This window comes from Chenopodium quinoa, unplaced genomic scaffold, assembly GCF_001683475.1.
Source record: "Chenopodium quinoa cultivar QQ74 unplaced genomic scaffold, ASM168347v1, whole genome shotgun sequence".
Taxonomy (NCBI): Eukaryota; Viridiplantae; Streptophyta; class Magnoliopsida; order Caryophyllales; family Amaranthaceae; genus Chenopodium; species Chenopodium quinoa.
This window is the reverse complement of record NW_018745291.1, coordinates 322683-348822: the sequence shown is the minus strand read 5'-3', so window position 1 is coordinate 348822 and position 26140 is coordinate 322683. Positions and strand designations below refer to the sequence as shown.

The 26140-nt window shown below is 38.4% G+C and overlaps 2 protein-coding genes across 3 annotated transcripts; both read left to right on the top strand.

Annotated features, from left to right (window-relative positions):
- Window positions 1-855: 855 nt before the first annotated feature.
- Window positions 856-11270, top strand: LOC110712142 (ABC transporter G family member 32-like). 2 transcript variants are annotated; one of them, XM_021890572.1, is made up of 24 exons: window positions 856-1742; window positions 2671-2791; window positions 2896-2984; window positions 3097-3181; window positions 3535-3694; window positions 3779-3855; window positions 3943-3996; window positions 4378-4468; window positions 4559-4860; window positions 4962-5240; window positions 5437-5753; window positions 5918-6078; window positions 6151-6254; window positions 6834-6990; window positions 7220-7342; window positions 7421-7512; window positions 7600-7932; window positions 8114-8404; window positions 8857-8940; window positions 9038-9171; window positions 9261-9488; window positions 9572-9743; window positions 10076-10330; window positions 10833-11270. In XM_021890572.1, exons 1-24 carry the CDS (start codon window positions 1450-1452, stop codon window positions 11103-11105), a joined length of 4275 nt encoding a protein of 1424 aa, XP_021746264.1. In that variant the 5' UTR covers window positions 856-1449; the 3' UTR covers window positions 11106-11270. The 2 variants fall into 2 exon arrangements, with proteins under 2 accessions (XP_021746264.1, XP_021746265.1); XM_021890573.1 differs by having other exon boundaries at window positions 1655-1742; window positions 2676-2791; window positions 10833-11116.
- A 4369-nt stretch (window positions 11271-15639) lies between these two features.
- Window positions 15640-20759, top strand: LOC110712230 (pentatricopeptide repeat-containing protein At5g11310, mitochondrial-like). Its single transcript, XM_021890692.1, has 3 exons — window positions 15640-17420; window positions 18685-18796; window positions 19886-20759. The coding sequence occupies exon 1, from the start codon at window positions 15668-15670 to the stop codon at window positions 17402-17404; it is 1737 nt and encodes a 578-aa protein (XP_021746384.1). The 5' UTR covers window positions 15640-15667; the 3' UTR covers window positions 17405-17420; window positions 18685-18796; window positions 19886-20759.
- The last annotated feature ends 5381 nt before the right edge of the window (window positions 20760-26140 follow it).

Sequence of the window (26140 nt, the reverse complement as noted above, 5' to 3'; positions counted from 1 at the left end):
AATGTGTGTTATTCAGTGTCTATCTTCATGCACAAATAAAGAGCTTTTGCTACAAGCCTACAAGTATAGTTAATGTTAGATCTCATTTTTTGGGATGTTTTTCTGTCGAATTGCTTGGATAGTAAGATTCTTAATTAACCCTACTTATATACGGAGTAATGAATTTATGTATTAATCTTAAACTGTTTAATATGGGACTTTTTTTATTTGATATGCTTATATATGAACATCAAGCTTAATTAGTTTGTGAAGTAATCTTGTGAGTTTGTACTTAAAATTTAAGATCGAATCTTGTTTAAATCACTGTGGCTCCTTTTTTACGCCTAAAATTTGTGTGAATGAACATTCTTAATATACATGGTTGAAGTTTGAACAACAATAATGACTCAATGTCTATGGCCTCTCAACCTCCTTCCACTCTCTAACCACAAGTCCACAATTACCCACTATGTTACAAGCATGGACTCAGGTATCTATGTCTAACACGGGTACGTGTCTAAAAAGCGTCTGATTCAGCTATTTTGGAAAAAAAAATTCATAATTTTGAACTAAAATGAAGTGTCCATTTGTCACAACATGGGTACTTGAGGTGAAATGAAAATTCCATATAACATAGATTGCCCATTCTCATGATTCTCATCCCATAACCTAGCTAGGGTAGATTAAATTTACAAAAGAGTATGGTAATTTATGAGATTTAATTGAATACCTAATTGTCCAATTTTTTTTTTGTTGTTGTGGAATACGAAGTTTTATGTATGAATGTAAGTACTTGTGTACTAATTAGGGAAGAGAGAGAGAGAGAGAGAGAGAGAGAGAGAGAGAGAGAGAGAGAGAGAGAGAGAGATATCGATAATTTTTCTAAACCTAAAGGAAAATGTCCGGAAATATTGTGACGACTGCAAAAAAAATATAACGATTAACAACATAAAAACACACACAAATTAACATGATTCATTAACAATGCATTGAGAAAGTTTTTACTGATTTTGAAGAAATGCAAATTCCAAAAAAGAAATTTTTTTTATACAAATTGATATAATTAGCAAAAGGCTAAACCAAAATCCGTCATTACAACATCCAAAACATAAATGGAATAAGTCCCGAAACAAGCCACACTAAAAAAAACCATATCCAAATACTTCATAAAAATAAAATAGTCTATATTAGGTCATTCGTACATATAGCAAACCGATTCAGACATATTAGGCCCATTCTTGACTACCTGATGACTAACTGCATTTCCCGCAGGTTTGAAAGTCCCACCAAATCTTCCCACTTCTCAACGGTCTCTCCTTCCTTTTCCCCTGTTTCCAGTACCAAGAGTACCTCAATTTCTCACATAAATGCAAGAACCTTTAATTCAATCTTCATTCTCAATGAATCAACTCTACTTTTCTTTCAACCCCATTTCTTCTTCATCTTCTTTAACCCCTTTTCCCATAAAAAATGATACGAAATTACTCAGAATCAGAAAACCCAATTGCAGAATCAAGCTTAGAATCCCAGAATAATCATGCTCAAGAAGATGATAATTCTCATAAATGGGCTGTTTTACAGCAATCACCCACTTATAACCAAGCTAGAATTTCCCTTTTTAAGAGTGTTTCTGGGGATGTTTCTCCAGTTGATATTACTAAACTTGGAAAAGATGAGCGAAATCTTGTGTTGGATCGTCTTTTTGCTGATGTTAGTCATGATCCTGAGGTGTTTTTTAACAGATTAAGGCAAAGATTTATTGCGTAAGTTTTGAAATTTGTACTTATGTATTGTTTTTAATAATGAGCTCTAACTGTTTGTGTTTATTCCCCTGAGAAACATATATTTTTTCTTCTGTTTTTGTTATTTGATTTGAAATGCTTCATGTTTTGCTGCATGGATATTCACGGTATGTTATTACTGGAACATGATACCTGTTTTCAGAGTACCCAGTAAGAAGCAAAAAGTAGAAACATTGAATATTATATAAGCAATGATACACAAGTTTTGGGTTTAGGCGTGCTCATGGCCTATCGAGCGCCTCTACAGAATTTGCTCCTAGGTGATATACCTATAAACCAAAGGCGAAAAAAGATTCAACTTATGTCTTTCAATAGGTTGTTAATTACTAGTACATCACCTTGTGACAACAAAATGTCATATAGTTCCAACCCCTAATGAATATACAAGATGACATGAATAAAGATCATATACAATAATAGTTATTCCATTCCTGCTCTCGATATCATCATGCAGTATAATAATTAGAAATATTTGGGAAAATTCAATCATAATCCATTTATTGTTATTTCAGAAAAGCTAGCAAAAGTGTTATGAATAACAAAAATAGCTTATGCCTTATGCGACTATTGTTTCTAGATATAGGGAGTGTTTTGATGGGGATATTGTGATTTTTTGTAAGTATCATCATGTATATAGTCATTTACATATTCTCTATTTGTGATGTTCTCAAAGGAATTGTTGGTCTGTTGGAGGAGGGGAGGTTGTTTTAGTTAGAAGATCAAGTGTTGTAAAGATGTTTCGTTCATCATAATGTAGTGCATTTTTCCTTTGGTGTTGATTTTTTATGCTATTATAATATTAATAATTGGAGTACATCATGTAATTATTTAAGTTTTTTCTATTGTATTGAAATTTTATAGATATCGGCTTTCTTATTGTGGTTTGTAGTGTAGGTTTGGAATTTCCTAAGGTTGAGGTGCGATTTCAGAATTTGAAAGTAAATGCTTTTGTCCATGTTGGAAACCGAGCATTGCCTACAATTCCCAATGTTATCTTCAATATGAGCGAGGTAGGCCTTCTGGCTACTACCTTCTAATAGTTGATGGTTATCGTCCTAGATTTAAATGTTTCAGCCATTTTAAGATTAACTTTCATTGCAACAAACTACTTTAGGCTTTCTTGGGAAGGATAGGCATTTTCCGTGGAAAAAGGGTGAATTTGCCAGTCTTGAACGATGTTAGTGGCATTATAAGGCCTTCAAGGTGCAATATCTAACCATTTAACATTGTTATTGAGATGGCCATGTGTTATATTAGGATCCTCCTTTAACTGCTCCAATACAATTTTTTTTCCCCTTGCTGGCTTGCTTTCTAGGTTGACACTGCTTTTGGGACCTCCAAGCTCTGGGAAGACCACTCTTCTTTTGGCCCTTGCTGGCCGTCTTGGATGTGGACTAAAGGTATTATTAACATTGCTTTTCAGTGAGACTGGAACTCAGCATTTTCTATTTTGGAAATTAAAAGGAAAATTTACACAATGCAAATGGAAAAACATAGACTAATCGAGCAAGGAAACGCTTGAATTAGTTTTTGAACACCATTTTCAGAAATTCAAATCCATATCTCATTATGTATACAAAAAAATAAGGAAAAAATGTTAAAAAAAAAAAAAAAAAAAATCGCCATGCAGGTCATAGTGATTTGGTCTGGAGAGATGGCTGAACACTTAAGTTTATATCTATACTGTATTACTGTGGAATCTGGTTCTTCTATCTTTTTAAGTTTAACCAATGCAATGTCAACTTTTTTGAAGACATCGGGGAAAATAAGTTATAATGGCTATGAACTAAATGAGTTCATCCCTCAGAGGACTTCTGCTTACGTCAGTCAAAGAGATTGTCACATGGCAGAGATGACAGTTAGAGAAACTTTAGAGTTTTCTGGACGCTGCCAAGGAGTTGGATTTAACCATGGTAACCTGGATACAATCCCATGTCTTAATAATCTGTATTTTTTAATTTGCATTTTGATTGAAATATCTATGTTTAATTTCACAGATATGATTTTGGAACTTCTGCGAAGAGAAAAGAGATCTAGGACACAACCTGATGAAGATCTTGATATACTGATTAAGGTTTGTGAAACAATTTGAAGCTCTTGCCCTTCTATCTTCATGCTTAAATGCTTACATTGACAACAACAATGTGATGCCATTCTGTAGGCCCTTGCTCTAGGAGAACAGAAAACAAGTCTATATGCAGAATATATAATGAAGGTATGACATTGGTTGATTAATGGTTTCTGTATAACAACAATTTTCTTTGTCATTATCGTTAAGAGTGAACAATATAGATTCTGTCTTTACAATCTAATTAGACTATAATTAATCAGTTAGTCATAGTGAATTAATGATAATTCAAATTGAGAAAGCTGGGGAAAGCATGCGTACCTACACCAGTCATTGCTATTTTATTCTGATCATCTGTCAGACTGGAGTCACCGGACTTTAAGAGTTTCCGGTCACTTTATATCTCTATGCTTTTGTATAAATCACTTTTATAGTTCCCTATTTGCAATGAAATTCTGCATAATATTAGAATCAAATTTCTGGCCTAGGAAGGTGTGTATTCATAAAATTGATGACTTGTGTACAAAGATTTTAGGACTTGACACATGTGCGGATACACTGGTGGGAGATGAAATGCTCAAAGGAATTTCTGGAGGGCAAAAGAAGAGACTGACTACAGGTAGCACTACTTAAGATGTTTTATTATCGTATCAACCTGGGTATGAGGCTTCAAGTAATAATAATATTGACGCTTATGCTAAATTTCCAGGAGAATTGCTTGTGGGTACATCCAGAGTGCTTTTAATGGATGAAATTTCCACGGGCCTGGATAGTTCAACCACTCATCAAATCATTAGATATCTCAGGCATTCTACCCGTGCCCTAGAAGGGACCACTGTCATCTCTTTACTTCAGCCAGATCCTGAAACATACGAGTTATTCGATGATATTATTTTATTGTGTGAAGGCCAGATTGTTTATCAAGGACCACGCGAGGATGCTCTTGAATTTTTTACATATATGGGGTTTAGATGTCCAGAAAGAAAGAATGTTGCCGATTTTCTACAAGAAGTATGCATTATCTACATAACTCTGGAGTGATAAACCATCTTGAATGTGTTATCTTCATGCATATGGATTGAAATAGCCTTTTGATACATATTCTGATACAGGTAACATCTATTAAAGACCAAAGACAGTACTGGTACCCTGATTGTTACTACCAATATGTGCCTGTGGCAAAGTTTACGGAAGCTTTTAGATCATTTCGTCTTGGTTGTAGATTGTCCCGGGAGCTTACTATCCCTTTTGATAAACGTTACAATCACCCAGCTGCTCTATCAACTTCTTCATATGGTGTTGGGAAGATTGAGCTTCTGAAGATTGGTTTTTCCTGGCAAATGTTACTTATGAAACGAAATGTGTTTCTATACATTTTTAAATACACACAGGTTTAGTCTCTTCTTATGTGTCATTTCTCATGTGATCACTACATCCAGCTGGCTTATCAGTATCATGACAGTTTTAGCACATAACACCTCAATGCTACAGAAGGATAATACTATGAGTGTAGTGATATTTACTTCTTATATATTAGTTATTGATGTTTTCATTATTCTAATATGGGGTGTGATTTATATGTTGCAGCTTCTTTTGGTTCTTTTCATCATTGTCACTGTATTTTTCCGGAAAACTATGCATCATAACACTCTTGAGGATGGGGGTATCTATCTTGGGGCTATCTACTTTACAATATGTATGAATCTATTCAATGGTTTCATGGAGGTTCCTATGTTGATACAAAAGCTTCCAGTTCTGTACAAGCATAGAGATTTGCACTTCTATCCTTCCTTGGTTTACACACTCCCATCTTGGATCTTGAGCATTCCATCCTCATTTCTTGAGAGCGCTGTTTGGGTAGGAATTACTTATTATTTGGTTGGATTTGATCCTGAAATAACAAGGTAAATTTTCCTTTTTAGTATATCTAAAAGATGGTCAAAATGACCAAACATGAATAGAAAAAATTCCTTGGTGTCAGAGCTACTTGTTATGGTTAATAGCTTGGTAAATCCTGTTTATATGACTCCAGATTAATCTCATCTTCTCTTCTTCTGAATTTATGCAGATGCCTGAAGCAGTTCCTTTTAGTTTTTCTTTTGAACCAGATGTCTATGGGCCTCTTTCGAGTAATGGCATCCTTAGGAAGAAATCTAGTAGTTGCTAATACTTTTGGGTCTTTTGCAATGCTGGTTGTTATGGCTCTCGGAGGATTTATCCTATCAAGAGGTGAGATTTTGTTGTTGGTACTGCTACATTTTTATGTCACCTTCTGTACACTTACATTACCTAATGTGACAGACAGCATCCCTAAGTGGTGGATTTGGGGATATTGGGTTTCACCACTGATGTATGCTCAGAATGCAGCTTCTGTAAATGAATTTCTGGGCCATTCTTGGGATAAGGTAGCTACTTTATGCCTATCTTTTCCCTTATTAATTACTCACGTACATCATTATAGGGTCTCATAATTTGTATGTTGATGAAAACAGAGGTTGGTTCACCTGAATACCAAAATAAAGTTTGTAAAAGAATTGAGTGAAGTGAAAATGAAATTTTCTTATTAATTAGACCTCAGGCTGGTTTTTAACAGATCAAGAGATAAATCCTATATGGTATACTTATCTTGGTTTTGTAAATTAATTTATTTATCTCCATTTTTTTTTTACTTGCAACACTTTGATTTATGGACTATTCATATACTCTACTTTGACTAGCTTTGATAATTTATAATTAAGGAAAGATACAGTGATGTGAGATCTTGTTAGATTCACCTCGATTTATACTTTCATTATATTTAATTTTCTTAAATTATACATATTGGTAATTAATGATGATTAATGATTGGTATAATGTATTGGCAACCGTGAACTAAGAAGTGTTGCAAGTAAAAAAGATAAAAAAAGTTTTATTATAGTAATTTAGATAATGAAATTGAAAGTAACTGCCTGGCATATTCCTGAATATATGTTTAATAACTGCAGAAGGCTGAAAACAGCACCTTATCTTTGGGCGAGATGCTCTTGAAGGCAAGGAGCTTGTTTCCCGAGAGTTATTGGTATTGGATCGGTGCTGGTGCATTATTAGGATATACATATCTGTTCAACATCCTGTTGACGCTTTTCTTGACATACTTGAACCGTAAGTTGAACATCTTCTAACCTTTAGTGCCATTTATGATGTATCTAGAGTGAGCTAGACAAAATTTCATCTCTAAGGCATGATTCCGTAGATGTGCTAAAATTTCAAATATGCGTATTTTATGTAGACATTTGTACTTTTGTTTCCATCTAAAGTAATAGTGCATGTCTGTGATTTATGATACTAAATGGCAGTAAGAAATAACATCTTTTTAAAATGTTCAATGAAGCCCTTGGGATACGTCAAGCTGTCATTTCCAAGGATAAGCATCAACATCAAAACCAGGAAGAGGAGCAAGAAATTTCTGCTATTGAATTAGGAGATTTTTTGCAGCAATCATTCTCATTTACTGGTCAGTCTTGCTCCGTACATTTTCTCTGCTTCATAATTCTATATCTTATTCATTGCCTGCATTTTTCCTGTCTTGCAGGAAGAGATATGAAAAAGAGAGGCATGGTTCTTCCATTTCAACCTCTTTCTATGGCTTTTAGAAACATCAGTTACTATGTAGACGTCCCTGTGGTATAACCACTCTTTTCTCCATAACTAATGATGCCCTTACGTTTTCCTCTTTAGGACACAGCCTTTATTGTTTGATTATTCTGCCAGGAACTTAAACAGCAAGGTGTAATGAGGGACAAGCTGCAGCTGTTGGATGACATCACTGGAGCATTTAGACCAGGAATCCTCACTGCATTGGTTGGTGTAAGTGGTGCTGGGAAAACAACTCTCATGGATGTTCTATCAGGTAGAAAAACTGGTGGAACTATTAAAGGGAGTATATACATTGACGGTTACCCTAAAAAGCAAGAAACATTTGCAAGGATTTCTGGTTACTGTGAACAGGACGACAATCATTCCCCATGCTTAACAGTGCGTGAATCACTGCTTTTTTCTGCTTGGCTCCGGCTTCCTTTGCATGCTGACCAAATAACACAGAGGGTGAGATTCAAATTTTAAGAGGATTTTCTATTAAACATGCCAAATTGCACAAAACAACTCATTACTATTGACAACCCTTTTGTCTAATATGTTTACTATTTACCAAGTATTACAACTCATTACTATTGACAACCCTTTTGTCTAATATGGTGTTTGAGTGACTTACTGGTGTGATGTGCAGAGATTTGTGGATGAAGTTATGGAACTTGTGGAATTAACCTCATTAAGTGGAGCTTTAGTTGGGATACCTGGTGTTGATGGACTATCCACTGAGCAAAGAAAACGGTTGACAATTGCTGTTGAACTTGTAGCAAATCCTTCTATTGTATTCATGGATGAACCCACTTCAGGGCTTGATGCCAGAGCTGCTGCTATTGTCATGAGAACAGTACGAAATATTGTTGACACAGAGAGGACAATTGTTTGCACTATCCATCAACCGAGCATAGATATTTTTGAATCCTTCGATGAGGTCTTCAGTCTCTCTTCTTATGCTCACTCTTTTCTTTGTCTTCCTTGTCTACTTACGATCTTAGGTCAATTATTCCGAGTCTCATTTATGCAACTCTTAGAACATATGAGGAAAAATAAATGTTTGCTTCGATAGAAATGTTGAAACCAATTAATTGATGTTGTCAACAACTGTCTATTGCTGTGATGAAGAATGTAGTTGGGGTTTCATGATATCTTAGGCACTTCTGGCTGTTTATCCACTTGAATTCTTCTTAGATAGCCTTGTTCAAAATTTAGTATAAACTCAAAAGTGTTTCTGTATTTGCATTGAGTATTTATTCTAGACTTGGCTTCACTCTTCTGGATATCTCATAGTCTCTAGATCAATATTAGTAATATGTGGTCAAAATTGAAAGTGAATATGCTTCTTGTGACAAGTTCTGTTCCCTGATTTTTTGTAGTCACTTGCAGCTCATTTTGATGAAACATGGAGGCAAATTGATTTATGCTGGACCTCTTGGGAACAGATCTCGTGAGCTCATAAAGTATTTTGAGGTAAAGTTATACTTATTTGTCAAATAATGTACCATTTGGGTTTCAAGCATCTATAAGTATGGCATGCTTATTTCTTGTGTTGCTTTCATTCCAATAGGCCGTTCAAGGAGTTCCCAGAATCCAACCTGGCTACAATCCTGCTGCCTGGATTCTGGATGTATCATCTCCTGCAGAAGAAAGTCGCCTTGGAATTGACTTTGCAGAAGTTTATCAATCTTCACCTCTGTTTTGGTGAGTGAAAGTAATCCTGCCTGATTATTTTTAAGATGATTTTCCCCATATGTACCATTTATCATATTTGAAACATTTCTGTGTTTCAGGCGAAACAAACAAATGGTTGAACGTCTCAGCAAACCTGACCTGGATTCTCTTGAACTGTGCTTCCCTACTGAATACTCTCGGTCGTTCTTCTCTCAGTTTTTAGCTTGTCTCTGGAAACAAAATCTTTCCTACTGGAGAAACCCACAGTACACTGCTGTTCGCTTTTTCTACACCATCATCATCTCATTAATGTTTGGAACAATGTGTTGGAAGTTTGGCTCAAAAAGGTTTATTCCACTTTGATTTTAACAACATCGTCGTGCACGATCTTCATATGACATATTGGTAAAAATTGGATTGTTTTTTGCAGGGATACTCAACAAGATATATCTAATGCCATGGGATCAATGTATGCAGCAGTTCTTTTTATTGGAATTACAAATGCCACAGCTGTGCAACCAGTTGTCTCGGTTGAACGATTTGTTTCATACAGAGAGAGAGCAGCAAGGATGTATTCTCCTCTAGCATTTGCATTTTCCCAGGTGTGCAGTCTTCCATTATTCTCCATTGTTTTGCAAATTTGTTGCATATGTCTTCTTTTGATTAAGGTCTGATTCTTTTCAATGAAAAAAAAAATATTCATTAAAAAATAGTTTTAATCAGTAATTGCATTTGATTAAATAACACATTGGTAAAGTAAAAATCACAATTAATTAGTAAAATTATTTCTAGTTTAATACAAAAAGGATGAGGAGTGGAGAGCATTAGTTAAGGAGAAAAGGCTCATATTCTCATAGTTTTAATCACTTTTGGTTCATGTAAGCGACCCTACTTATGCGATTAAGGCTTTGATTGATTGATTGTTTTGAAACAGGTAGCAATTGAGTTCCCATATGTATTTGCACAATCAGTCATCTACAGTGGCATCTTCTACTATATGGCATCATTCGAGTGGAGTTTCTTGAAGTTTTTCTGCTACTTGTACTTCATGTATTTCACATTATTGTACTTCACCTTCTTTGGGATGATGAGTATTGCAGTTACACCTAACCACAATGCTGCTGCCATCGTTTCTGCTCCATTTTACATGATGTGGAACCTCTTCAGTGGATTCATGATCCCCCAGATGGTAATACTTATTCACATATTACTGTTAAATCTTACTTTTTGTTAAAGGTGTAGAAGAACCATTTGCATCATCTCTGGTCCAGTACTTATGAATTTGAGAGCATAGCCATGAGATATTAGTTACGAAAAGATAAATAAGCCACTGAAATCCCTGGATTTCTCATATGGGGATCAAACATGACTGTTCCATGTGGCTTCACATAATATCATATGCATCAGAATACTTTGAAATGTGCAAGTAGTGTCATGATTTAAGTGTTCTTGAGCCTTGACTTTGAACTTTCAATATGTATGCTAGCAAGTTCCTATACGCTTAATTATAAGATCATGTGATAAAAGAAGCGAATCTATTGTTAGTTTTTTGATGTATATGTTGGTTTCAGGGCTGCATTTCTGTAAGTTGGTATAATGATGAGTTGATGATGACCTTGACCTGAGTTTTGTTTTGTATCTCTGCAATGTTTGGTTATGAAATCAAAACTAACACTTTCTTCTTGATCCAGAGGATCCCGGTGTGGTGGAGGTGGTATTATTGGGCAAATCCGATAGCATGGAGTTTATATGGCCTTCTAACATCTCAATACGGGACCATAGATGACCCAGTGATGCTCGCAGATGGTATTCGATCAGTGCCTGTGAGGCAGTTGCTAAAAGATCAATATGGGTACAGGCATGATTTTCTGGTTATTGCTGCAATCGTGGTACCCAGTTTCTGTGTGGTCTTTGCCATCACTTTTGGTTTCGCCATTAAATCCTTCAACTTCCAAAGGAGATGAAGGAGATTAACTTTCCCAAGAAAGATCAAGATATTATTGTTCTTGGTTGTAATTACATGTATGTGACTAACAGGTCTGACACATTAATAAACTGTACTTGTTATGACCCCTCCTTGTCAACAAGGAACGGAGAAAAGATTTATTTATAACTTTTAATTGAACCTATATTCATGCTCATATATATATACTTGTAAACACAAATTTTAAATATGCAAATATAGACTCAAAATAAATGCAATAAAGTATTAATTTTATTAATTTGATAATTTTGGGTACAATCTCTAATTTGTTCCTCTGACGGGATGACTTGATTCTTGATTAAAGGGCCGTCGAGGCAAGATAGTTGATGTAGACCTTTGACTTGTATTCTTGATTGAGGGCCGACGAGGCTTGATCTCGATCAATGACTATTTGATGTAGAGGTTGAACTGGTGATGTTCTTGATGTTTCGAAGTTCTTCTTTTCCTGTTGAGGGAGTGTTCTTGATTTCCTCCTCCCCAAATGGAGTAGAAAGAGTCCCTGTTTATAGAGTGAGGTACCTAGGGTTAGGGTTTGATGTACATTGGAGTTGGGCCGAATAATATAACTTACTTGTAATGGCCTAACCTTTATAGGGTTTTCAACATTAAAAAAAAAGAATACATTTAAATAAGTTAATTAAAATGAGCTAATTTTATTTATTTCACCTAAAATAATTAATTTAAATAAACACTCAAATAACACGAAGTCAATAATTTGACTTTTGACCCGTATATATCCGATGTGGCACATGTATAAATTTTACGTGCCTACAAATTGCTCCCTTCGAGATCGGTCACGGACACGACTTTGGAGTGTTTGATCGTGATCGAGCTCGCGAAATCCTTTTTTATTTTTTATTTATTTTTTTTCTCTTTTGGGGGGGTTGTGAGTACACTTGCTAGCTAGTAATGTTGTCAACAAGCTAAAGCCTATCAACACTAACAAAGTCACGAACTGCTTAGCTAAGCTTTTGATAATGTAACAAACTCAAATCAAACTTTTAAAATTCTAATACCCACGAGAATGATGAGGTATTTGGCTTCTTTATCTTAATGTGAGATATTCTTGACTTTGTTGAAGATAGACTTTGAAGTCCTTCCCATACCCACAAGATGCACAGCTTCTTGTTTATGAAGAGTCCTTAGCTTGTTGTCCGACACTTGAAGGCTTGAAGCCATGAGGAGCCAACCATCTACCTCAAAAGACACTTGATCATGCAACATGGTGCCAAGCCTCACAAGTCCATAGTCACACGACCCAAGTCTTGATATTCCGGCGTTGTGTAGTTGAGCCTTGCTACTTGAAGCTTTCTATAACCGATATTTGAGCCCCGCAACCTTCACCATAACAGCCTTGCAATTCATCAAAACTCTGGACACTATGTAGAAGGAAGCCGTTAAAACGCATGTTTTGCTCCATGAATTTTGTCACTGCATCATGGCTGCTCCATATTTTTTTTATTTGTTTTTTTTTTAATTGAAAAGTGATGATCATGATAACACTTTATTTACTTTGCCAACCATTTTCACATGATGGCAAGTTTTTTTTTTTTTTTTTTTTTAATTTGCAGATCTTTGGTGCTTTAGTAGCCTTCTCTTGATATTCAAAATTTGTCGGGTGAAGTATTGGTGCTTGGCAGGTTTCTCCAACCTTTGTGTTTAATGTTTTGAGTTAATCTCCGGTGCTTGGAAGCTTTCTCCAGACCTCTAGAACTTTGGTGGACCGGTGCTTGTTAGCTTTCTCCGATCTTCATGTCCAACATGTTGAGTTGATGATCTCTGGTGCTTAGAAGCTTTCTCTAGATCTCAAAATTTTTGGTGGACCGCTGGTGCTTGGAAGCTTTCTCCAATGTCCATGTTTAACAATATACGAATCTCCTATGCTTGCAGCTTTCTCCAGATTTTCCAGTAAGTTAGGTGAAGTATTGGTGCTTGAAAGCTTTCTCCAATCTTCAAATAGATGACATAATTCAACTTGGTGGAAACAACTTGAAACTTGCCCCCAATCTTGCATTTTTTTTTCATGGCTGGCCTTGAATAAATTTTTATACATCCAAGATGCCTGCGTACCAATAAGTAATTGAAATTTACTTTTTGGATCAAGCCAAACGTAGTTCATTATGTGAATTTTTTTTTTGTTATGCAGTTTAGGCTCTTACTTAGGAGCTTCGAGGACTTATTTTTTCTTTGCCCCCAAGGATTCAGACAGTCGCCTATTCGGATCCATCTTCGCGACTGGCTATCGAAAACTCCATCTCATGAGCTCGAGTTGCCAAGTCTTGGAACGTTTTGGGCTTAATTCCTTGCAAGATGTAAGTAAGATCCCAATGCATGCCTTGGATGCACATCTCGACTGCAGAAGTTTTGGACAAGTGATCCTTGCATTGAAGACTTAATCCTCGCCATCGATTGATGTACTCCACTACTGGCTCATCATCCGACTGGTTGGTTTGTGTCAACTCAGTCATGCTGACAGTACGACGTGTGCCGAAGAAGCGATCGAGGAAAATTTCTTACATTTTCTCCCAATTGTCGATGGATTTTCGAGGAAGACCTGTGTACCAATCGAAAGCAACACTCTTGAGAGAGCAAACAAACTGCTTGACAAGCAAATCTCCCGAGGTCCCAGCATTATTGCATGTCTCTATGAAGTGTGCAATATGTTGCTTGGGGTTGCCCTTCCCATCAATTTGCTGGAATTTCGATGGTTGATAACCGCTTGGTATTCTCATCTTGTCAATCCTCTTGGTGTAAGGTTTGCTGTAGCGACCATCTTTGTTGACATCTCTACCAAGCTGTTATTTGATAGCATTGGCTATCATCTCTTGGATTGCTTGGAAGCTGAACGAATCACCATGCGGCCTTTCATTTTTTGAACTAAGCTTTGTCTTTGTGCTAAGTTCTGACCCGTTGCTATCACCTTCACTTTAATTTCTTCGATTGGGCGCTTCTCGAGTCTTCTTTTGAGTGCAGCAATCTGTTCGCTTTGGAATTTGATTTGTGCTCCCTTTTCATTGTTGTCTTTGACAAGTTTCTCAAGAAGAAGCTTCATATTTGCTAACTCCTCCTTGACAGTGTTTGCTTCGATTGCCATGACATTTACAATGACGTTGTCTTGTGCGTTGTCCTTCGTCATCATTTCTTCAACGTGTTGAAGGTGCTTTGTCATTTCGATTCGTAAAGAAAGAGATGAGAGGTAGAAATCGTGCCACCGAGCGTGCCAAATTTGTAAACACAAATTTTAAATATGCAAATATAGACTCAAAATAAATGCAACGAAGTATTAATTTTATTAATTTGATAATTTTGGGTACAATCTCTAATTTGTTCCTCTGATTCGATCGCCACTTTGACTTTGACGTGTTCCACGGGATGACTTGATTCTTGATTAAAGGGCCGTCGAGTCTTGATCTTGGTCGAAGATAGTTGGTATAGACCTTTGACTTGTATTCTTGATTGAGGGCCGACGAGGCTTGATCTCGATCAATGACTATTTGATGTAGAGGTTGAACTGGTGATGTTCTTGATGTTTCGAAGTTCTTCTTTTCCTGTGTTGAGGGCCATCGAGGCTAAATCTCTTCCACGGATGATCTTCTAGAGTAGAACGGGATGTCGAATGTTTCTTGCTCTCCCTCTAGGTTTGAGAGGTTTTCTTTAGAGAGGTTTGGAGTTTGGAGAGGTTTTCTCTGTTTTCTGATGTAGTGTTCTTGGATTTCTCCTCCCCAAATGGAGTAGAAAGAGTCCCTATTTATAGAGTGAGGTACCCCTAGGGTTAGGGTTTGATGTACATTGGAGTTGGGTCGGATAATATAACTCACTTGTAATGGCCTAACCTTTTTATAGGGTTTTCAACATAAAAAAAAGAATATATTTAAATAAATTAATTAATATGAGCTAATTTTAATTATTTCACCCAAAATAATTAATTTAAATAAACACTCAAATAACACGAAGTCAATAATTTGACTTTTGACCCGTATATATCCGACGTGGCACATGTATAAATTTTACGTGCCTACAATACTACATATAAAATTTTCATTCAATTTATACAATTTATACTAATATAAGTGTAGCTTTTCTTGTTCTAGGCATAAAGATTGACACCAAGAACATTACCTGTGTGAGAATATGCACAAGCTAAAAATAAATCATGTTTTAGTTCATGTTAAACAAAAAGAGTTGTTTTCAAAATGACTCTTAAATATCTATATACAATATGAATGTCGTTTTTTTAACTTGTAACTACACCCCTACTAACATTTATATATCTCGTGCATTAACACGGGTACAATCTAGTATTTATAATAAGCAGAGTAAAAATTCATGATTTTTTTAATCAAGGTAAAGAAATCAACCACATTTTACAATGTAGTGCTCTGTAGTACAAATTTGTGAGACACAAGCAACTCAGGCAACTCACGGGCTTAACATCAGGATTAGTACTTTATTTTACTCGAATAAAATAGGTCTAACTATAAATAACATTTCTAACGAACTTCAACGGTAATCTGGAAGCTGGCGGGAATTCATGAATACAGAATGTCTCCATTTCTCATCTTTCTCTCTCCAAAATTAATCCGCTTCATCTCAAATTCAAACCCAAAAATCCCTAATTTCACCCCCAAATTACCCTTTAATTCATCGTCATTTTGCAATCAAGCTAAATTCGTAATACCAAGGTTTCAATTACTTCATTCTCTCTCCTCTCCGATAAACCCTAACCCTAATTTTTCAGAGAGTGATTCCAATACTCTCTGCACCATCCTCAAAAATCCCAATTTTTTGTCCATTTCAGACTTCGTCAATGCTCTTCAAGAAGCTAAAATTGAACCCTCTTCGTCTTTATTGCTGGCAATCTTCAAGAAGTTTGATTCGTCGCTGAATCGGATTTTCTCAGCCTTCAAATGGTTAGACAGTCCACCTGGGTATCATATTTCTGCTCCAATCTTTAATTCAATGGTAAATATCCTTGCAAAATCAGGTGAATTTATGTGGGTATTGATGATAATGATGGATAAGCTTAAGAGGGGTGATGGGTCTGAATTAGTTTCTGCTGAAAATTTAGGGGTTTTGATTAGACATTATGCTCGTTTAGGTAAAGTATTAGATGCTATTCATGTGTTTAAGTTTGCTAATACTTTGGAAATTGATGTGTTTGAATTGTTGTTAAATGCTTTGTGTAGACATGGTCATGTTAGGGTGGCTTCTGATCTTATAGATAGGAAAATGTGTTTGGATCCCAGTTGGGTTCCATCGATTACTGTGTATAATATGCTACTTAAAGGGTGGTTTCGAGTACAGAACATAAAACAGGTGGAACGGCTTTGGTTTCGAATGAGGGGAGAAGAATTGGTTCCGGAGGTTGTTACTTATGGTATAGTTGTTGATGGTTATTGTAAGATGGGTAATGTTGATAGGGCACTAGAGTTAGTCGGTGAAATGAGGAAAGACGGTGTTGCCCCTAACAAGGCGGTGTATGGTCCTTTAGTGGATGCATTAGCAGAAGCAGGAAGGTTGAAGGAGGCCTTAGGGGTGTTGGAGAGGTTTCTAGTTCTAGAGGCAGGTCCGACTTTTTCGACCTATAATTCATTGATTAGAGGGTTTTGTAAGGCAGGGGATCTCACCGGGGCAGGTAAGATTCTTAGGATGATGATTAGTAGAGATATTTTGCCAACTGCTATGACATATAACTGGTTCTTTAGGTGTTACCTAAAACATGGGAAAGTCGAAGAGGGACTCAATCTTTATAGAAAGATGATAGAGTCTGGTTATGAGCCGGATGGTCTGACATTTCATTTGTTGTTAAAGATGTTGTGTGAGGAGGAGAGATTGGAATTGGCTATGCAAATCAGGAAAGATATGAGATCCAAGGGTTATGTTTTAGATTCGGATTTAAGCACTATGTTAATTGACTCGTTGTGTAAAATGCATAGGTTGGAGGAAGCTGTGGTGGAATTTGAGGAATTGATCCAAAGAGGCTGTGTTCCCAAGTATCTTACTTACCAGAATCTGCATTGTGAGCTCAAAAAGAAGGGATTGCATGACATGGCTCTAAAAATTTCGGAATTAGTGGCTACTGTTCGGTCCTCAACAACTTTGCCAAATGAATTTGGAGCTGTAGACACATTCCATGATAGGAGAAAATCCATCATCCAAAAAGCCAAGGCTATGTCCAATGTACTGAAGAAATGCTCAGACCGTGGGGAATCAGCCAATCGCGGAAGGTCTTGTAAGAGGTCTTCAGTCAGCAAGAGAAGAAAAATAAAGAAATGCTGAATAAATACTTTGAAATGTAAGGCTGGATTTGCTTAATACTTGTGTGTTATATTTCGATCACTCACTTCTATCTCATTCCCAAACACTTTGTTTGGATAGAAGGAAAAGAAAGGAAGAGAAAGGGAGGGGGACAAACTCTCTTGTTTGGGTAAAGGATTGCTGGAAGGAAGGAAAAGGAGAGAGAGGGATCCATTTCCCTCTCTCTTTAATAAGCATTATCTCTCCAAAATTGGAGAGATTTGGAGGGAAAATGGAGCTCACCTCCCCCTCCCTTTCTTCTCCTTCCCTTCCTCTTCTATCCCTCCCCTTCCTTTCTTTCCTTGTTTCCTATCCAAACAAAGCGAAAGAGGCAAACCTGAACTTCCTGTGCTATACAGAACTTTTTAAATCGAGCATGTCAAACAGTTCAAAAGCAGTGAATTATTTCTTACATAGAACCAAGTTCAATCTGGAGGAAATTCAAAGCATCATCACATTGTTTTTCATGAGCTAAGAGTCCTAAGACTGCTAAGTCAACAATGGTGTAGTTTTTGGGAAAGGAAATTAAATATATTTACTGCTATTCTTCATGCAAAGAATGTACAAGGAAAACATCTCTAACGGTGTGTTTGGGTTGAAGGAAATGGAGGGAAAGGAAGGGAAGGGAAATGGAGAGATGGGGCATCGTTCATTTGGATAACAAATGAAGAAGGAAGGGAATTAGAAGGAAGAGAAATGGAGGGATTAAATTATAGGAAATTGATCCCTCCAACAATGGAGAGATTTGGAAGGAAAAATCACCATTCTTCCCTCCCCTCCCTTTATTTCTCCTCCACTTCTCCTCCCTCCCCTTCTTTTCCTTCCCTTTTCTTTATCCAAACATACTATAAGTGAAAAAAATGTAATAAGCTAAAGGGTCTACTTTACTTAGACGGGGTGTTTGGTTTGTGGGATAAAAGGGTGCGTGTGCTTGGTGAGTGAGATAAGGATTAAGATGTGTTCTCGTGTTTGATACAGAGTATGAGTTAGGAATAAGATTGTAATAAGTGACAAAGTTGATTAAATATCCGTAGAATATCTTGTGCATGGTCAAGCGGTTCTAGCCTGTATTGCATATTTGCATGATACAAATGATTCCAATTTTTTCATTTTTCATGGGGAAACAAAATGGTAAAAAGGCTAAAAACTTTTGGACTTTCAGAAACACCCATTCCCTATAAATTCCATTTATGGCTTAACCGCTCAACTTCTATAAACCCAATCACTTTCTATAATATCTCACCTTGACTCTTCCATATAAGGGCAAGGTTTTGCTGCACTTTACTTGGAACGGCGAGTAGACGACCTCGGTGCCGACAGGGGACGGCCTCAGCAGCACCGCCCACTGGCATTACCTCTTAAGGACTAAGCTCAGTAAGTCATTTTCTTAACCTTGCCATTTTGGAAGTTCTTACATCACACAGTTTGTGTTTCATTTTCATAATTTGTGTATATTATAGGTACTATTTTATTAGTAATTAAGTTGCATCTGATTATGAAATTGAATCATGATTATTAATTTATTACTATTAGTCAGTTTGTGTGGTACGCTTAACGTGAAAAAAAAATTGAGAAGATTGCTTATGGAAAAAATCAGTGTTGTCTCGGACATTTTTGTGGCCCGATAGAAAACTAAATAAAGTTCCTAAACAATGAAGTTGTGTTTCATAAATAATACATGAACGCAATTTTTCATGAATTTTATATTAAAAAGTTTATCAAAATTACTAATACATTATAGTCATCAAAAGCTTAAACTGACACCGATAAATCTAAAATAAATACTATTTCCGTTTCATATAATTTGTAACGTTTTGAAATAAAGTGTGAGTGGAAAATGTCTAATCGTTGTAAATAATATGACGTAGTACTATTATAATTTTTTTTTTTCTTTTTAATACTCTGTGTGTTTTATAAATATTTTTTTTCTTAAAAAGATGTGAGCCCTCGAAGGAGCTGAAGGCACCCAAAGAGCCCCTATTGGAATTTAATCTCATGATCTTCTATTACGAGGCTAAACTCTTATCACTTGGTCTAGCCTTTAATATGGAGCATAAATGTATAATAAGTATGCTTTGTATATATACTAGCTAATGTATTGGTTTGTGTCTACAAAGTTCAAACCAATACATATAAGAATATTTGTTAAACTTTTGGACGTATCTACCGCTTTGCTACCACATGTTGCTTGCATTTGTCTAGTGATAATATATTTCTATGCCACTACTTTGAACCCGACTAGAGGCACTTAATAGGTGTAGCCGTGCCCCCCCCCCCCCCTTACTCTTACGGAGCCTAGGATGTTTAGCTGGGTTGGGCTGACTTATGCGCGGTTTTAGTCTTTTGGGGCACCTCTTATTTAATATTTTATCACTTAGCATGTTTAAACTATTTTGATTATGAGTAGGTGTAGGTGCACCCTTACTGTTTTTAAGTATTGTTATGTTTTCTTATTTTGTGCAGATTCTGTCTTCATCTGTGAGTATCACTTAGTAATGTTATTACCTTCAGTTCTGGTTTGTGATAATGGCTAATACTCCTTCGGCTCCCTATTGGCCTGGCCATGCTACTGATCTTGCTTCTGAGCTGCGCCGAATTTTGGAGCCTCTTCGTGTTCAGACCTTCCAGATCGATAGCTGGACTAAAGAGGAGCTGATCCGGAGCTTCCTTACTGTCAAGGGGTTCATTAAGGCCGTTGAACACTTTACTCTGATTCCTGATGAGTCTGTGCGATGTAGTGTTGTGCACAGGGCTATCACCAAGAAGAATATGTTCCAGTCTGCTGATGTGTACACCTGCAGACAGTTTTACCGGTTTTGCATTTGGTTAAAGACTTCAGAAGGTAGAGATGTTCTGAATGCTGCATGGAAAACTAGCAAGCTCGAGAAGCAAGCCCGTCCTGGAATATCTGTAGCCGATGTTGCCGAGTTTAAGCAGGCTGTCAAGGAGACTAATGCCAAGTGTGATGATAAAATTCAAGAGTTTCAGAAGCTGATCGATTCTATGAAGGATGAACTCCGCAATGCACCTGTTTCTTAACATCTTTCTTGCATCTATGTTTTGGTTATTAATTCTAGTAGATATTTGAATGATAGTAATGAAAAGACTCGAGAAATTGCAAATTATGTTTTGCTTTTCTACTTTATATGACTTCTTCACAAAACATGACAACTGCAAAAGAACAACACTAAGTTTGGGGTACATGGGTTAGAACTTAGAACTAGAATTTCATTGCAATCATTCTTGTGTTTATGGTTCTTTTTAAAAGTTAAAATTAGGGATTTGTTAAACATCGCCCGCAAATCTCCACATAAAGCCCACAAAATTCACTTGATTTGACAATATTGCCCTTGACCTAAAAAAAAAACACTCACACTCTCATTACTCACACTCTCATCGCTCATCTTCTTTCAACATCTCTAAAAAAAAAATATTCAAACTACGGCAATGTCGAGGCGGCAAGACAAGGAATTGGCGGCGGCGGCGGAGGGAAGGAGGTTTCAAGGAGGCAAGGTACAATTTGTTAAAAAAAAAAAAAAAAAAAAAAGGGAAAACCGCCGTGACGGAGGTGGGGCGCCTTGGCTGGACGCCCAGCCAGCGGTGGTGGCGCCAGCTGCAGACGCCGCAACCAGTAGGCTGGCGCCTGGGCTGGACGCCATAGCCACGGTTGTGGCGTTTATTCAAGGCGCAGCAGCCGTGGCTATGGCGTCCAGCCCAGGCGCCAGCCCACTGGTTGCGGCGTCTGCAGCTGGCGCCACCACCACTGGCTGGGCGTCCAGCCAAGGCGCCCCCCCCCCCCTTTTTTTTTATTTGTATTAAAATATAATTTTTTTTTTTGTGTAATATCTTTTTCAATTGTTTTTATATTTTGTTGTTTATTTTTATAAATTTTTTCAATTTTGTTGTATTTTTTCTATGTTTATATTTTGTTTATAATTATTTGTTTTTTTATTTGTACATTTTTATTTTTATTCTCTATTTCAATTTGTTAGTACAATTTTTTGTTCATTTGATATTGTTTTTGGTTAGTTAATTTATTTTAATTGGGAATGAATTATTTATGTTTATATATATTCTTATGTGTTGGTTTTATTTCCTTTCTTAGTGTATTTTTTATTCTATTATTTTTATTTAAGTGTTTTGTTAATTTCTTTATTATGTTAATTTGTTAGTATGTTTTTAGTTTATTTGATTTGGGTAGTGGTAGCTATTTTTCGTATAATTTTTTGTATGTTTATATATTTTTAAATTTTTTGTAGAATTCACTGGGTCGTCATGGTGCGGGGAAGAATGTAGAGCTTCTTAGTAGAAGCTATTCAGTGGAGAGGTCGGGGCATAGACATGTTAGATCCCGTGGTATTTCGGCCTCGGTTCGTAGAGAACGGATCCACCGTCGGGATGAGGATGACGATGACGATGATGATGCTGAGGAGGGTGACCAGGAGGAGCAGGAGGAGGGCGCAGATGAGGATGAGGACGATGGCAGTGGACCGTATGATGATTACGGTCCATTCAGTCAGAGGGTTAATGACATGTACGAGACACATATGGTGGAGGTGCGTAAGGGTAGGGGTGGTAGGTTTGTTAGTAGGTCTAGCACATCATCTGCGTCCACTGTATCTGGGGCAAGCAGGAAACGGTCGAGGGTCGTTAATGATTCTTGGGTTGTTAGGAGTGAGGTGCCCGGTGGGCCTGTTGACGGGAGTGTGATTCCTAGCTTTCTAGGACACATAGCTGCCAGTATTTGGGAGGACCAGGAGAGGCCTTCAGTTACGGGGTTGTTGAAATGTCATACCCGGGAAAAGACTTGTAGCTTTTTGCGTACATGGGCTGAGGCTTGGCCGGCGGAGAGCGAGATGTTCGAGCGACTGGAGGGCACTGGGGTGAACCACGTTCCTGCCACTATGCACGATAAGATTGACAGTACGCTGATCACGACTTTCATTGAGCGATGGAAGCCGGATACAAACTCTTTCCACCTTCCGTTCGGTGAGATGACGATCATGTTACATGACGTCGAGGCCATTCTGGGGATTCGTGTTGAGGGTAAACGACTTTGTGCTGTGGCTGATGCGGATCAGGCAGATTTGCTGGCGGAGTTGTTGGCGGTGGACAGGGCTGCACTGTACACCGAGGCGCTTGGTGTTTGGGAACACGGCGGTGTGAAGATCGCATCCGTGTTGCAGCGGTGTTTGTACCCCAGTGCACGTAGGACGCATGACGCACAACTGGCTGCTTATGTTTTTCTACTCCTCGGATGTACCTTGTTTTCGGATAAGAGCGGCGGAAACAAGCTCAGGCCACACGACATAGTAGAGGCGTGTGACCCCGACAGTGTAGGCCAGTTTTCCTGGGGATCGGCTACGTTGGCGTATTTGTATCGCCAACTAGGATTTGCGAGTCGGGCTGATGCGGCAGGTATCACTGGGTGTCTGACTCTATTGCAGACCTGGATATACGAGTACTTTCCTGCATTGCGACCACATCGTGACCCGGTTCCTATTGATGAGGGGATGCCGCGTGCTTGTGCGTGGAGTCCGCGCTCGGAGAAGAAGTCCGTTGACCGCCTCCGATCGATACGGCTATTGCTGGACAGGCTGTCCCCCTTAGAGGTAACGTTTATAAATTGTTTCTACATTTTATTATTTGCACATATTATATTCATGTTATTAAATTTTAAAACTATGTGCAGGTGAACTGGATGCCTTTCGGCCTGAACCCTAGTGTTAGGGTACCCAGGACCCTGTACACGGGACTCATTCAGTATCGTGAGATCGTCGAGGCGTACATGCCCCAACGTTGTCTTCGCCAGCTTGGATTTGTCCAAGTTGTCCCTCCTCCCCCGGCATGCCCGATGAAGGCGGTCCGACCTGCATCGTCGAGGGACTACGTCGTGCAATGGTCGGATATCATGACCGGGACGTGGGACCAGTTTCCGATGGTGGCCCGCTCATGGACCGCGGAGTTGCAGCGGCCGCCCTCTGGGGTTCCTCCCATGTGTGACCACTACTACATGGAGTGGTTCAACCGTTATTCGCACCCGAGGTTGATCGCAGATCTCGACCACAGCGATGATGATTATGTGCCACCGCCTACTGCCATGGAAGCGGTATGTCTCATATTATATTTATCGTTGTCGTTTAATTAAGTTTTATATGTTGTTATTGTATTTCATCTTTTATTTTTTGTTGTATGCAGTGGATGGGAAAGATAATGCAGGACGTACAGAAACTCTCTCTGGAGAAGGACAGCATGAGTGCAACAGTGAGAGCTGCTGTTGATAGTCTGGAACAGATCCTTGCGCATTGGGAGTCGGCGTCGAGGAGGGATTACTGATGGTTTTGTCATTTTATTTATAGAGCACTTTAAATATTATCGTTTTAATTTATTAAATTGGACATTATGTTGTAAGTTTGTAACATTTTAGATTGTTCTTTTAGCTTCCAACTTAGACATATTATCATTGCTGTTTTTAAATTTTGACATAACCGTTCGTGGATCCGCGCAACTTACCCATGCAACATATAGAATGCAGTAAGCAATACAATATAAAGATTAATGTTCTCATTAAAAGAGCAACGTACAAATAAGATTACATAGGAAGAATGTAAACATGAAAAACTAAAATGCAGCTAGGGTGTTCCATTCGTGGATCCGGTCATGGTATAGCGCATCCCAACCCTCTACGCTCGCTGTGCGAATGGTGTACCACCGAGGTATAATCGGTGGCACTGGAAAATCGGATGACATGTCTAGTCGGATGAAATGTCTGTATGACGACCCAAGAAACGCAATAGCTACCTCTCTGACCGGTGTGGTGACAGTCTCACGCGAACGCCAAGGGAGAACCGTGGTACAAGGATAATAAGCTTGACTATGCAATCCCAGGCCGAAATGCATGACTGCGCATTTGTAAATGTTTGCAACGGCAAACAGATCTAGGGGCGCGTCAAAATAATGATTTTGGCCGCAAGGTCCACCTCCCCACCGGATACGCCGTAGAGCGCCATCCAAGTCATCCTGGTACACATGACGATAAACATTTCGGTTAGAGGCAATTTCGCTGTACATCAACTGATGCACCAAACCGTAGTTGTCTTCGCCCATTTGAAAAACATCAGCCACGACCCGGAATTCGCAGTTACCATCTCCGACTACATCATTCCACCCTTCCAAGTACGGCATGATGATCGCAGGTATCCTGTCCTTGTACGGAAACTGATCAACATCGTTTCTTCCTATTCACCATATAATTAAACACAGTTAAGAAGGCAGGAGTAACATTTTAAAACTATGTGCAATGTAAACAACCAAAACGTACCAGTTCTCAGGGGCATATTCACAGACGATGAAGATTGACTACGACTAGATGACGATGTCCGACCACGAGCACGACCACGACCAAGACCACGGATATACTCAAACGCACTCCTGTTCCGTCGTTGCCGACCTCGAGGACGGTCAACTCCTTCGGGTTCCTCATAATCTAAGGTAGACGTGTGGAACATGTCATGAAGTACATGAGTAGCGTCACGAATAATAGAAGGATGGCTGGAGGACACTCGGTCGTACATCGAACGAAACTGCTCCAACTCCTCCTGTTCACGGTCGGCCGTTTGAGTATCTGCATGCTCACCAATAACGAGCGTCCGCCAGAATGAATGGACCTGATCAACATGTAACGACGCCCTTTCTTCTGTAATAACGCGGTGAATGGTGCATGCACAAGGTAATCCATGAGTTACTGAAATAGCACACCCACACCGAACATACACTTCGTCAGCCAAGTCCCTCATCCTGTTCAGCTCAGTGAGAATCAACCCCAAGCAGTAGTGCGACACACGACCATGGAGAATCTTAAATATGAAATGGCTATACATCGTACCATGTCGTCGTCTAGAGTCCTCTAGAGAGTTCCTGATGCCGTTCTTCTGAGTTTCAATTGACTTGTTAAGTCTATCGAACAGTGTATCCAAATCAGCGGTCGATGAATCAATCCAGTCCTTGGTAGCTCTATGAGCACTCTCAACTCTACATGTTGTAGTGTTCCCGAAATGAAGTACCTGGTTTGTCCAATATTTGACAAATTTTTCCCTGTGAGGGACCCATTGCTGCATCACATGGTCCACCAGTGCCGGACACCACTGGTACGAATCCCTGAAGTTAGCCAATGCTCGCTCATACGCTTCCTCTGTGGTAGCCTGTAGGATCTTCCGCCACTTACCATTCACCAATCTCTCTGCCATTTCCAAATTCTTGTTGAAAAGGTTGTAGGCTTTCACTTTCACGCAGTTCTTAATGTGCCATGTGCACAATAAGTGGTTCGATTCTGGAAACAGCTCTGCTATGGGGGCAAAGAGACCTCCCTCACAGTCGCTGACGATGGCTGCTGGATGAACATTAGGCCCGATGTAGTTTCTCAGCTTCTCCAACACCCAATAATAACTTGGAGCCGTCTCATCCTTGATGATTGCATGACCAATCAGAAAGTTCTGGTTCGTTGGAGTCATCCCCATGATCTCAACCAGTGGGAACTTGTACTTGTTTGTCTTGTACGTTGAGTCGATCAAAATCACAAATGGCCAAGACTTGATCATATCGGCACAATCAGGATGCACAAGGAAAAGATGAGTCACCTCTGCTGTATCTTCATCAGAATCAAACCAGAACAGGTAACCACGTGATTGTGCCTGGTGTAGCAGCTGCTGTATAGGGTTC